This window comes from Anolis carolinensis, chromosome 2, assembly GCF_035594765.1.
Source record: "Anolis carolinensis isolate JA03-04 chromosome 2, rAnoCar3.1.pri, whole genome shotgun sequence".
In the NCBI taxonomy this organism is placed as follows: Eukaryota; Metazoa; Chordata; class Lepidosauria; order Squamata; family Dactyloidae; genus Anolis; species Anolis carolinensis.
Window position 1 is genome coordinate 192,643,769 of NC_085842.1, and position 14,087 is coordinate 192,657,855.

The 14,087-nt window shown below is 40.1% G+C and overlaps 1 protein-coding gene across 5 annotated transcripts in view; it reads right to left on the reverse strand.

Annotated features, from left to right (window-relative positions):
- kank2 (KN motif and ankyrin repeat domains 2) overlaps positions 1–14,087 on the reverse strand; it is a 124,264-nt gene continuing 110,177 nt past the window's right edge. For all 5 annotated transcript variants that reach the window (XM_062971436.1, XM_062971437.1, XM_062971435.1 and 2 more), the window contains 5 exons: positions 12,239–12,458; positions 9,067–9,209; positions 8,427–8,627; positions 6,011–6,109; positions 1–2,744 (listed from right to left, as the gene is read on the reverse strand). In XM_062971436.1, coding sequence (XP_062827506.1) covers positions 2,658–2,744; positions 6,011–6,109; positions 8,427–8,627; positions 9,067–9,209; positions 12,239–12,458 — 750 coding nt within the window. In that variant the 3' untranslated portion in view covers positions 1–2,657. The remainder of the gene's footprint in view (positions 2,745–6,010; positions 6,110–8,426; positions 8,628–9,066; positions 9,210–12,238; positions 12,459–14,087) is intronic.

Consider the following 14,087-nt stretch of genomic DNA (forward strand, 5'->3'; position numbering starts at 1 on the left):
TGTATTGAATAATTTTATTTTTGGTTATGTTTTATAAATTGGATTAACTTCATTTAAATGTATAGAAATACCATATGGCAATTGTAAAAGAGATTACATATTTATGAGGCAAAATCCCAGATACAAAATTCAGGTACTCTTCTAAGCCATGCAACTTTGAAAACCTCCCGTTGCCCATTTAAAATGTCAGCTCTGTAGGCAGCAACAGGAAACCGTGATAAAGAAGAAATACTTGTACCGCTTGTGTGTTCAGACCAACACAAGAGCCATAGCTCTACATAAACATTTGTTTTAAGCCCAGCTAGTTTCGATTGGCTTTTACACAAAGCAGAGATTAAAGTGTGTGCAAAGATATGAGTCAGGAGATTTGCAGCTAAAATCGCAGCCTTCCTCAGCCAGCTGCTCCTCCTGATCATTTCGGACACTGACGCTCAAGGATTCCTAAACAATGTGCACTAAAAATAATTTATGTATATTCCTTTTCTTGATGTATATTAATATACACATATATATTTATATAAAAATAGGATGTACCTTTCGAATGATTGGCAATTTAAAAAAAATGCTATGTTTCATCTATTTCATCACTGTGTTGGTTTTTTTAGGAGACAGAAGAAAATTTTGGCATTGAAAGCCACAAAGAATTAAAATGTGAGCTTGCAAACCATGTGGCAAATCACTTTCTTTGGTGGATAATTAAAGCAGGTGCATTTGTCTAGTTCAGTGGTTCTCAACCTGTGGGTCCGTGGGTGTTTTGGCCTACAACTTCCAGACATCCCAGTCAGTTTACCAGCTTTAGGATTTCTGGGAGTTGAAGGCCAAAACATCCGGGGAACCACTGGTCTAGTTGGTATGAACTACAGTAGAGTCTCACTTATCCAAGCCTCGCTTATCCAAGTTTCTGGATTATCCAAGCCATTTTTGTAGTCAATGTTTTCAATATATATATATTTATATATATATTTCAATCGTGATATTTTGGTGCTAAATTCATAAATACAGTAATTACAACATAACATTACTGCGTATTGAACTGCTTTTTCTGTCAAATTTGTTGTAAAACATGATGTTTTGGTGCTTAATTTGTAAAATCATAACCTAATTTGATGTTTAATAGGCTTTTCCTTAATCCCTCCTTATTATCCAAGATATTCGCTTATCCAAGCTTCTGCCGGCCCATTTAGCTTGGATAAGTGAGACTCTACTGTATTTAAACTATATACCCTATTGAGATATAAGATGTTTGAGACCTCAAAAATAGATTGAATCCATCAGAACTGACTTGCATTATGGTTAAATGGTCCAATACACTGGAAAAACATCTCTTGTGCAAACCACTAAAAAGGCTGAAGAATCTTGCCCTCTCCTTTTGTAGAAAAAATTACCAAATGAAACATATTGGGATTACTTTTATGGACTACAGTTGACAGAATGCTCCAGTCTACATGGCCACTGCCATGGTTTTGTGAGAGATGTAGTCCAAAAAGCTGTTTTCCAAACTATGGGCCTAGATCAGCGATTCTCAACCTGGGGTCCCCAGATGTTTTTGGCTTACAACTCCTGGAAATCCCAGCCAGTCTACCAGCTGTTATCATTTCTGGGAGTTGAAGGCCAAAAACATCTGGGGATCCCAGGTTGCGAACCACTGGCCTAGATCATTTGTGACTGCAAACTAGGGCCAGAATGAGTGCTTCAGATGGGGAAAAGAATCTATACCAAAATCCAAATTTCCCCTTGTACTAAAAATCCATTGACTTTCATCCTGGTCTTACATACTCACTTTTTGCAAGAATTCTCACATAGCAAAATCACGTTTTTGTTTTTTTTCCTAAAAGGAAATGTACAAATCCTTCTAAGCCCCACCTCAAATTAAGAAATACTTGCTCACATAAGGCAGGGTACCCAAGATGCTTTCTCAAAGTCATTTCAAGTAAATTCATTTTTAAGCAGGGTTTTTTTTTTGCCACAGTTCAAGAAAAGGTACATGTCTTCTGTCCGGAGTTGCTTTAGAGAGACACTCCTTCATTAGCCTCTATAAAATATATTAAGCCTTAATGGAAGGAGGAGCTAGGACAGAAAAGGCCAAGATTTGGCCCGAAATTATCAAGATGTTCATGGTATAGGTGTGTCCCAGTGCTCCACTTTTCTTCTCTACAGCAGATGGAACTGGAATCTCCATGAACCTTGATTTTGTCAACTCAGCTCTAGTAAATAAAACTGCAGTTCCTTCCCAGTGGTCTCTTGATGGACATTTAGGCTGCTTTTTATTCCCATTGTCCTGCAGAAGGTTGACATGAATGGGAGAACTATATCTCTATGAAGCTGCAAAACTGTGCTAAATTGGCTGAGAAGCTGCATCCAAAGACCCTTCGCCAATCTGCTCTTTGGCTCACTAGCTGGCAGAAACATGGCCATGCAAGCTTTGCTTGGTTACACTGCAGCACTTCTAAAACAGCTGCCTGAAAGCCATGCACAAAGCTGGTTTTGCTAGAAGACCAATTGGCCCAGACAGTGCATTAGATGGGAGACATTCCTGTTGATGGAGAGGTCAATAAAGCTGCATATGGGCAGCATTTCTTTGGAAACAGGTGAACTTGCAAGAGGCACCATAAGATCTTTTTATTCCTCAGTCCTTCAAAGTGAACGAGTCTCTGATTCTAGTGAGAAGTGCCACCATCATCCTTGGTGTTATTATCACTGGATGTCAAAGCTGTGTTGTCAGGCTTTGGTTGCTTTGGAGTCCCCTGAAAGAAAAAGAAAAAAACATGGAACGATTCATTCAAGTTTTATACTTGTTCCTGGCTTTAGTGGACTATACATTTTCTCAGATCATCCTTTGTCTTAGAACAGATCATCCTTTGCTTTAGGCCGGGCTATGGTGCAGCTGGTTAGTAGCCAGCTGCAATAAATCACTACTGACCAAGAGGTCATGAGATCGATACCCGGGTCGGGTTAAGCCCCTGACCATTAATAGCCTAGCTTGCTGTTTACCTAAGCAGCCCAAAAGAAAGTTGCATCTGTCAAGTAGGAAATTTAGGTATGTTTTATGCGGGAGGCTAATTTAACTAATTTACAACACCATAAAATTGCAAGTGTCGCGTGGAAGGAATGAGGAAGTAATACCATCAAGGACTCGGTGTCACAAGTGGACAGTGAAACGGCAGCTCCCCCGTGGCCAGAATCGAGCATACCCTCATGAAGCCAGAAGCTAGAAAATGTTAAATTGCCTCAGTGTGTGTCTATATGTTGTATGTCTAATGGCAATGAATGTCTGCCATGTATATGTGCATTGTAATATGCCCTGAGTCTCCTTCGGGATGAGAAGGGCGGAATATAAACAGTGTAAATAAATAACAGTGGTTCTCAACCTGTGGGTCCCCAGGTGTTTTGGCATACAAAATGATAATAGGCACTGTCCATCTGATAAATATTTTGATAATACTCAGCAAAAACTTCAGTGGCCAGAGGTTATGGATATCTTTAAATGGTGCTTGCTGTAAGTTTTAAATTGTTTTATTTGATATGTTAATTGGGTTTTTTTTATATCAGAATATGATGTTTTAACTGATTATGTATTGTGGTTGGATATATTTGCATGAATTTTATATGTTGACCACCACTTTGAATCCCACCCATGGAAGAAAAGTGGGATAGAAATTAATTAATAATACTAATAATACACTATAATAATACAACTCCAAGAAATCCCAACCAGTTTACCAGCTGTTAGGATTTCTGGGAGTTGAAGGCTAAGGGAATTCTTCTAATTCAATGGTTCTCAACCTGTGGGTCCCCAGATGTTTTGACCTTCAACTCCCAGAAATCCTAAATGCTGGTAAACTGGCTGGGATTTCTGGGAGTTGTAGGCCAAAACACCTGGGGACCCACAGGTTAAGAACCATTGTCATAGGGCTTCCAGACCTTTTACCATTTATGTCGCCTTTCTCTGGACGCACTCCAGTTTGTCAATATCCTTCTTGAATTGTGATGCCCAGAACTGGACACACTATTCCAGGTGAGGTCTAATCAAAGCAGAATAGAATGGCATTGTTACTTCCCTATCCTCCTATTGGTGAAGCCTAGAATCTCATTGGCTTTTCACTCAGCTTCTGTCTGTGGTCTACTAAGACTCCTAGATCCCTTTCACGTTGACTGTTTCAAACCAGGTGTCACTCAGCCTGTATCTGTACATTTCATTTTTATTCCCAAAGTGTAGTACTATATATTTCTTCCTAGCTGAAATTCATTTTGTTAGTTTTCCAGGAATTCTCAAAGATGATTGCTAGTGGTCCTGAAATTACTTCTGCTAGTTCTTTTAATAACCCTCTATTCTGCCTTGGTCAGATCACGCCAGGAATCACAGTGTCCAATTCTGGGCACCACAATTGAAGGAAGATGTTGACAAGCTGGAATGTGTCCAGAGGAGGGCGACTAAAATGATCAAGGGTCTGGAAAACAAGCCCTATGAGGAGCGGCTCAAAGAACTGGGCATGTTTAGCCTGCAGAAGAGAAAGCTGAGAGCAGACATGATGGCCACGTATAAATATGTGAGGGAAAGTCATAGGGAGGAGGGAGCAAGCTTGTTTTCTGCTGCCCTGGAGATTAGGACATGGAACAATGGCTTCAAACTACAGGAAAGGAGATTCCACCTGAACATTAGGAAGACCTTCCTCACTGTGAGAGCTGTTCAGCAGTGGAACTCTCTGCTCCAGAGTGTGGTGCAGGCTCTTTCTTTGGAGGCTTTTAAGCAGAGGCTGGATGAACATCTGTCGGGGGGTGCTTTGAATGCAATTTCCTGCTTCTTGAAGGGAGTTGGACTGGATGGCCCCTGAGGTCTCTTCCAACTCTATGATTCTATAATACCCTTGGATGTACTTCATCTGGCCAAAGATTTGCAAAGCTGGAAATCACAACTGGTGTTTCTTAAGATGGGTTTTAATTCCAAAATACATTTGACAGAATTAAAAACTGAGCTAAAACTAACAAATGAAATTCTCTGACAATCGATGTTGATATTTAGATAAAAAATCAAGTTGCACAGATACAGGATGAGGAAGATTTGCTGGACAGTGATACATGCTAAAAACATCTTGAAATTATAGTTGGTCACAAGCTAAACATGAGTTAGAAATGAGATAAGGCTGTAATTAAAATGCTAATGCAATTTTAGACTGCATTAACAGGGCCACCATTTCCAAGTCATGGGAGGCAGTAGTTCCACTTTATTTTAGACCAGCCAAGATGTTATCTGAAGAGTCCTGTGACTATCACACCATAACACAGACAGACTGGAGCAGCATTTGAGGAGGCAACAAAGACAGTTTGATCTATGGGATATAAAGTAAAGACAAAGGTTTCCCCTGACGTTAAGTCCAGTTGTGACCGACTCTGGGGGTTGGTGCTTATCTCCATTTCTAAGCCAAAGAGCCAGCGTTGTCCATAGACATCTCCAGGTCATGTGGCTGGCATGACTGCATGGAGCGCTGTTACCTTCCCACTGGAGCGGTATCTATTGATCTACTCACATTTGCATGTTTTCGAACTGCTAGGTTGGCAGGAGCTGGGGCTAACAGCAGGTGCTAATTCCGCTCCCGGGATTTGAACCTGCGACCTTTTGGTCCGCAAGTTCAGCAGCTCAGCGCTTTAACACACTGCGCCACCAGGGGCCCTATAAACCCTACAACAAAACTAGGCATGTTCTGCACAGAGAGGGCAAAACCTTACACACTCTGCAACTACAGGATGGCATTAGAAGCATAAGATTAATATAGACCAAAAACATGTTCTCACATTCCTCATCTGGCAGAATTAGATCTAATGGGCCTTAGATCTCTATTGGCCTTCACTTGAACTGTAGGAGGAACTTGTTGATAGTAAAAACTGTTAGACAACAGAGAACCAAGAACCTCTGGGTATGTATGGGCTCCCTTTTGGGTTAGCGAAGTGGATGGTCTAAAGATGGCCCAATTCATATTATGGTGTGATTGCTTGACTATAGGTGACAACTCACCGGAGATGTAGATTTGGCAAAGTTCAGTTGAGCATACAGCATGATGGCAATGTCATTCTGGCCTGCCTCTACTGCAATGGAAAGAGCTGTGCTGCCATCCTGAAAAACAACGCAAAAACATCAAAACTCCTGGGCAACATTCTTGCAGATGACCAATTCTCTCACACCAGAAGTGACTTGCAGTTTCCCAAGTCACTCCTGACACAGAAAAAAAAAACACCACCTCAGTGATAGCTATTCTTGTTGGGTGGATCATCTTCTCCACTGCATGGCAACCACAGGGAAGAAACCCATGTCACCCATTCATATAAAAGCAAAAATCCTTAAAAATTCCAGGAAATAGTCTCCATAATTAGGTCATATACATTAGCCATTATAAGCTAAGCGGAACTGCCATGTTTCTCTGAATGATGGGGGCATGAGATTAAATTATCAGTCAGATTAGCTGTCATTCACTATGTGTGTGCCGCTTCTTGGTCATTGTGGAGGTTGGTATCACTTTTCTCCGCACTCTTTTTCCACACTAGCTAAAGCCTCCCCAGATATACCGTTGAATCATCCCAACTCCCTTCCAGCCATTCTATGCCTGGTGAAAGTGGGAGGATATTGCAGAAACATCTGGCTACATCCTTGCAGCCAGATGCGAAATGATTATATCATTCACTGAGATCTCTGGAGGAAATAGCCAAACATTTTGCCAGTTACTCACTGCTCTTATCAGGCATTGAATGGCTGGAAGGGATCATTTCTAAACCGAAGAGCCAGCATTGTCCGTAGACACCTCCAAGGTCATGTGGCCGGCATGACTGCATGGAGCACTGTTACCTTCCTGCCGGAGCGGTACCTATTGATCTACTCAGGGGTTTGAACCTGGGACCTTTTGGTCTGCAAATTAAGCAGCTCAGTGCTTTAACACACTTCGCCACTGGGGCTTCTTAAGTGCTCTGATACTTTGCCTTTTTTGTAAAAAAAAAAAAAAGCTACTGACCACCTATACTTGGCAAACTTTGTCCATGTGTAACAAAAAATGAAAGATTTTCTGTTCTTAGTTTGAAAGTGTTATTTCCTGTTTAACTGTGCAGTACTTGCTTTGCAAAGTAGTTGTTAGGTAAGTAAGGTGACATTAAGTCTAGTTATGTCCAACCCTGGGGGTTGGTGTTCATCTCCATTTCTAAGCCAAAGAGCCGGCGTTGTCCATAGACACCTCCAAGGTCATGTGGTCGGCATGACTGCATGGAGTGCCGTTACCTTCCCGCTGGAGCGGTACCTATTGATCTACTCACATTTGCATGCTTTCAAACTGCTAGGTTGGCAGAAGCTGGGGCTAACAGCGGGAGCTCACCCCATTCCCTGGATTCGAACCAGTGACGTTTTGGTCAGCAAGTTCAGCAACTCAGCGGTTTAACCTGCTGTGCCACCAGAAATTCCATTTTTGTGGCTGCCACAAGTCATATTGAGATACTAGGAGATAACTCCTTGAAAAACTACAGAAAAATGTGTTGCAGGATGTCCCGCAAAATCAAAGCTTTTGCAGTTTAATAAACTTTTTCCAAGTTTTATGATAGAAACAATTAGGAAATGACATTTATAACCCAGGAACAAAAATCGTATTACACATAGTGTTATCAATTACTAAATAGTGAGGGAAAAGTACTGTTATATCAGATACTTCAGTGACATATATTACTTTTTATTTTAAGTTAATATCACATTTAAAATGCTGTACAGAATGTATGATTATAAAACAATATAGGATTTTAAAACATTTAGAATAACAGCTTTCTGTGTTTTTACCATACAGTGAGAGCAGAAGCTAGGTCAATGATGGGCAACCTTTTGCGCTTGGTGTGTCAAAATTCACCAAAAAACCTAGCATGACTTGGGTGGTGTGTCACTTCGAGAAAAAAACCATAATTTCGCAATATGTATAGTTTAAATAACAAAAATATATAATTGTAATATATAACTGTATTCAATAAATCAAAAACTATTTACTACCATTATTTCCATGTACAACAATCTATGGTACCTCTTGCAGTTTCCATGCTGATTTCTCTCTATTCTAGTTTCAATGTAGTCATGAGCAATTAATAATATAATAATAATATAATAGTAATAATATGATAATATACTACAATAATAATAGAATAATAATAGAAATTATATGCATAATTCCCATAGAGTAAACAACAAAACCCCTGGACCAAATCTCACCAAATTTGGCCACAAAAGACAGTCATCCAATCAATCTGCATGCAGCAGCGTGTCAGCAAAAATCGCTAGGCGTGTCAGTGCTGACACGCGTGTCATAGGTTGGCCATCACTGAGCTAGGCAATCATGTTGAGGACACTAAGATGGCATACCAGGAGCTCCTTTCCCTTGTCAACCCCAGCTATTGGTCTCAGCAACACTCACGTTGTCAGAGAGTGCAACATCACAGCCAGGGGTGGCCAACAGCAGGCGGACAATTTCAGCGTGGCCATGTTCACAAGCGCACATCAATGCTGTGGAGCCATCATCGTCTTGCAAGTTGACATCTGCTGAGCTTGCAAGCAAGGCACGCACCATATCCAGACGCCCGTGGCTGACAGCCAACATCAACGCAGTCTGTCCAGCCTGAAAGAGTGGCAATGGAGGAAGCAACAGCATTAAGCTACAGCATAACTGCATTGGCAGGAAAAAGAGTGGCTTGTGGAGAGCACTCAAAAGTGTTACACAAACACCTGAATTCTTAAACAAATACATTTCTGTTCTCAAAACTCTAGCTGTCATGTGGAGCCTTCTTAAAAAAGAAAGTAAAAAAAGAAAACTTGAACAGATTCTGTACCCTGTACTGCATTTAAAGAAGTGGGTTTATGCTCATGTAAAAAGGAAACCCACTTAAAAGTGTAGCTATAGCCTTCTTCCATCCCTCCTCCTTTTTATGCACCATGTATGTGGATGAGAGAAAAGAAGAAGTAAACTTTAAAATCATCTACTCTAACCAAAACAGACATTCTCTTATTTCTCCCTTTCTTAATTTTCTCACCCCTCTCCCTGCTGGCAATTTTGGTACCTGGCTGGCTTTGGCATTAACGTTGCCCATTTTCAGCAGCTGCACAACAGTATCCATATCACTTTCTGACCGGGAGGCCGCCAGTGCTGTCAGCATGATGGCTGTATAACCAGCTTTGTTTTGTTGGTCCACATGACACAATCCTAGAAAAGAAAGGAAGTTATGAGAAGCCTTGTTCCTCTGGGAGTTTCTAAATTCCAAAACCCCAAATTTTGACCTGAGGCAGTCAACAAAAGCCAACTCTGTGAATCTGTTCTTAAAAATCCCAGACAAAGTGGTCTCCACAATCACTCCTTGTTCATCTTTAGTTGAACTCAGGGAGGGCAAGCACTGGGATTTGGCACAAATATGTGTCATTCCTAGGACCAACTGAGATAATATAAATATTTTCAATTTATAATTATTTTCTCAATAACCTGTTCTTTTAATGTATCAAGTCAAGTGATATATATATAATGCAGTTTATGCTTCTAAAGGAACAATGTCACTTTCAGTCTTTGAAAGATGCTAATATTGTGTTTTCAATTTTCCCTAAACTGTCTTCTTTCCACTCCCAGTGATTTCAAAGTTTCCAGATATTTAGACCCATGGGCTCTATTGTTCCAAACTCTTGACTTTGGTCTCCTTTCATTACCATTATCAGTAGCCCTCAGCAGATTCAGGGCCCTTCCACACAGCCATATAACCCAGAATATCATGGTAAAAAATCCCACAATATCTGCTTTGAACTGGGTTATCTGAGTCCACACTGCCATATATTCCAGTTCAAAGCTATTGCATGATCTATTGGAAAATAACTATTGGAAAATAACCCAGTCTATGGGCACATATCCTTTTGGCAAATATGAATCTTCATGAATATGTGGAGACCACCTTTTGAAAAACACTAGTCAAGAAAAGCATGACCTTGTTAGAAGTCAACTCTTTAAACAAGTAATATTCACAAGCATTAATGTAATGACACACTGGTAACTCAGCTGTTAAACTGAAGAACGACGTCTTTAAACTGCCAATGATAAAGACATGCCACTACAAAAATATATTTGGTTAGCAGAGTATGGTTGTTTCTTTGCAGGCGAAGTTGCCCAAAAGATATACAGTCCTTTGAAACCTCTTAGTTTAAAATGTGCACTCAGAGATAAAAACAAAGTCTTCTTTGAAAAATAACATATCTTGTTTACTCATAAACATCTTGTATTAATTCACCATACAGGCATATTTCTCATTAAAGTTCAGTTAAAGATGGGATGTAGCTTCTCTGTATGTTGAGTACACAGGATATCATTCTTAATCAATAGTCCATAGTCTTTAGGTATCGTTGTACTCACTGAAGTCCATAAACATACTTCTATATTAAGGTCTCTAAACAGCAATATACATCCACCTCCACTGAGGTCTGGACACATACACCTGCTTTCATTGAAGATCAAACACATACATCCATGCACCTCCACTGAGGTCTGATGCTAGACTGAATACAAAATGGAGTCCTGAATCTGAACATGCTCACTACAATCACATGTCTATAACCCCTCTCACACCAAAGGGGTACAAACTGTCAAATCAACATACACATAGAATACAGGTTAGCAAATATATACATTGATAAATCAAAAAGTGAGAGGTTGCTATTTCCAACAAAAGCAGACAATATAGGATTTTATTCAGCTGTGTGGAAGGGCCTTAGATCCATCTTAACAACTAGCCCTTTCACTCGAAGGCTGAAAAGATTTTCAGAGAAGTTCTTAGGGATTGTAGTCTAGTGGGGGTCAAAATCAAAAGCCAAAGTCAAAACAACAGGAGCAAGTCAACCACATGTTTTAGCTTAATACTCTTAGATGGATGAAAGATGGATGTGTGAGATGGTGATGTGATGGGGAGGAATCCTTTTTGATCCCTCTCCTTTATATATCTATCACCTTTATATGAGGGGAAGGATTACAGGGGGTGATCTTTATTCCAAGATCCCAGCCTCTGTCTCAGTAGTTAGGGATTTCTGTGTGGTGGTTCTCTTTCTGAGGTAAATATGACTATTTCTCTTCCCCAATTAGGTGATTTATTAAAGTAACTGCCACCAACGTGAGGCTTTTGAATTATTACTGATGAAATTTGGCTCCACAGACGCAGATAAGATGAAATGAGTCAGATGTTAACAAAGAATAACAAGTTTATTGCATACAAAGCTTATGGTTGCAGGTTGATTGATTTTCTTAAGGAACTTTAAATAAACAAGTGGTTTAATAACTCTTCTAACCATCCAACAGTAGTCTCTGGTGTAAATCTTATCTCGCTCTCTTACTGATGTTATAAATTGTAGCGAACTCTAACCTCATCTGAGTTCCTTCGTGAACAATGTTCCAACTACAATAGAATCTTCTAATTTGATCTAATACAGATCAAATCCCTGATCACTAGTCTTTTCTCAACTAGAGATCTTAATTAGGCTCCCTTTAGTCTTCCCTGACTAAAGATTTCTTGGCCAGGACTGTCTCCTCAGCCCTTCCTGACTGAAAAGCCTCCAGCCACGCACACACACCCCACTCTCCTCTCCTCTTTTTTAAAACTGCTCTTTTTTCCTTTCTTGGCTCCGCCCACTTCTCCCTCTGATGAGCTAGCCAGCTTCATTTCCTAGGTAACTGCACTACTCTGGATTGAAACAAAATGGCTTCTGTTTCAGCCAGTGTCAAATGAACACAAATACATTCTCCAACAGTCAAGATTAAACACAATAACTAACTTCTCCACAGTAACTAACCCTTAGCAGAAACATTCACTCATATATAAGAGCATGTAGTGAAGTTGGAAACTATCAAATATCAGTGTCATGGGAAAGAGTAACACAGCTACCTGGGTAAACCCAGAGAGTTGACAAGGATAACAGAAGAGTTAAATCTGACTTTAGTGCTTGAGTCCCCCACCCCTACGTTAGCCAACTTGCCTTTTCAACATTTCTGTTAGTACACTGCCACAAAGGAATTTCGTTATTAGAAAATTCAACCTCCAAAATATTCAAGTCATGTGGGCCAAGCCTCTGAAATATTCAACACCTTGAAGGTCAGGAGCAGCTAATATCCATTTGCCAACATGCTGTGGCAAAAGTGGCCAAGTGGGTAACCTCATCAAAGAGGACTTCTTGGATTCCAATTTTCCCCATTTCTTTATGTTCACCTACCTGTTTCAAGAAGCTTTGCAACCACGGGGAAGTTGGAATGTGAGACAGTGTAATGCAGGGCTGTGTTACCATTGGCGTCAGCCATATTGATTATGAATTCCAGCAGATCTGGGGAGATAGCCCGAAAAGCAGCCAAATGCAGCGAGACCAACTCTGGATCTGCTTCTTTGTGGCAGGAAAGTCTCAACCAATAGGGAAGCACTGTGGTATATGCTAATTTCTAAAGTAAAGGGGAGAAAAAAAAACAACACCAGATGTTAGGCATAAAGCTATTATGTCCCAATACATCGTAACTAAATGCAAAGCATTTCCCTTAACAAATTCATCTTTCATTATACTTTACTAGCTGTGCCCGGCCACGCGTTGCTGTGGCGAAGTATGGTGGTATGGGAAATAAAGTATTGAGGAATTTGTGGTGGTTAAGGTAAAGGGTAAAGGTTTTATCTTACATTAAGTCCATTATAAATGGGTTATATAGCTGTGTGGAAGGGCCTTGAGTCTACACTGCCATATACTCCAGTTAAAATCTGATAATCTGTATTTTATAGGCAGTGTGGAAGAGGCCTAAGTGAGGCCTAACTCTGCCTGTCCCCTGGGCTGAGTAGGTTGCTAGGAGACCAAGTGGGCGGAGCTTAGCCTTATAACTGGCAGCAATTGGATAAAAACAATTATTCATCTCCCTCTAATTAGGACTTTATTTTTCTTTTCTTTTTGTTGTATGAACGTAGAGGCATGGATGAGGGGTTGTGCTGCCAAGTTTAGTGTTTCTGGGATGTGAAGTTTTGTTGTTTTGTCCTAGGCCAAAATTTAATTACCCTTTTATATATATAGACTAGCTTTGCCCGGCCACGCGTTGCTGTGGCTTATAGGAATCCTTTGTTGGCCAGGTGGAATAGCAGTGAATAGCCTTGCAGTCTCAAAGCCTGGCCGTTTTCTGGAGTAGCTGGAGCTTTGTGTTGTATGAACGTAGAGGCATGGATGAGGGGCTGTGCTGCCAAGTTTAGTGTTTCTGGGGTGTGTAGTTTTGTTGTTTTGTCCTAGGCCAAAATTTCATTACCCTTTTATATATATAGACTAGCTGTGCCCGGCCACGCGTTGCTGTGGCAAAGTGGTGGTGGTATTGGTTAAAAACTGTTGTGTATTTTTTATTTGATGTTATTTGCATTTTTTAATTAATTTTATTGTAAGTTATATTTTTATTTATTATATTTTATTATTTTCTTGTATTATTTTTAGTTATTTTCTGTTATTATAGTATTTTATTGTATTAATTTTTTAGTGTTTTTAATTATTTTTTATTGGGTTGCTAGGAGACCAAGTTGGAGGAGCTTAGCCTTCTAACTGGCAGCAATTGGATAAAAGAAATTATTCCTCTCTCTCTAATTAGGACTTTATTTTTCTTTTCTTTTTGTTGTATCAATCTAGAGGCATGGATGATGGGTTGTGTTGTCAAATTTCGAGGTTGGGGGGCCTGTAGTTTTGTTGTTTTGTGGGTCGCCGTGATGCCATCACTCTTTTATATATATAGATGTATACAGGCAGTCCCTGAATTACAAACATCCAACTTACATTCAACTCCTGTTTACGAACAGAGGTGAAACAACAGGAAATGAGAGGACATCTACCCAATAGAAGGGAAATCTACTCCTGGAAGAGTTATCATGGGGGAAAGGTATCACAACTGAAGTTTTCTCACCAATCCTTGTTTTCACAACAACCCAAAATGTTCAATATCCAATTGTCAAAGGGAATGAAAGTGAGGTGAAATCTTCTGAGCAGGTGTACAGACAATAAAATGCTCCCAGGATGTTAACCTTCCCAAAACTTTTAAAAATGTATTTTTGCCCGG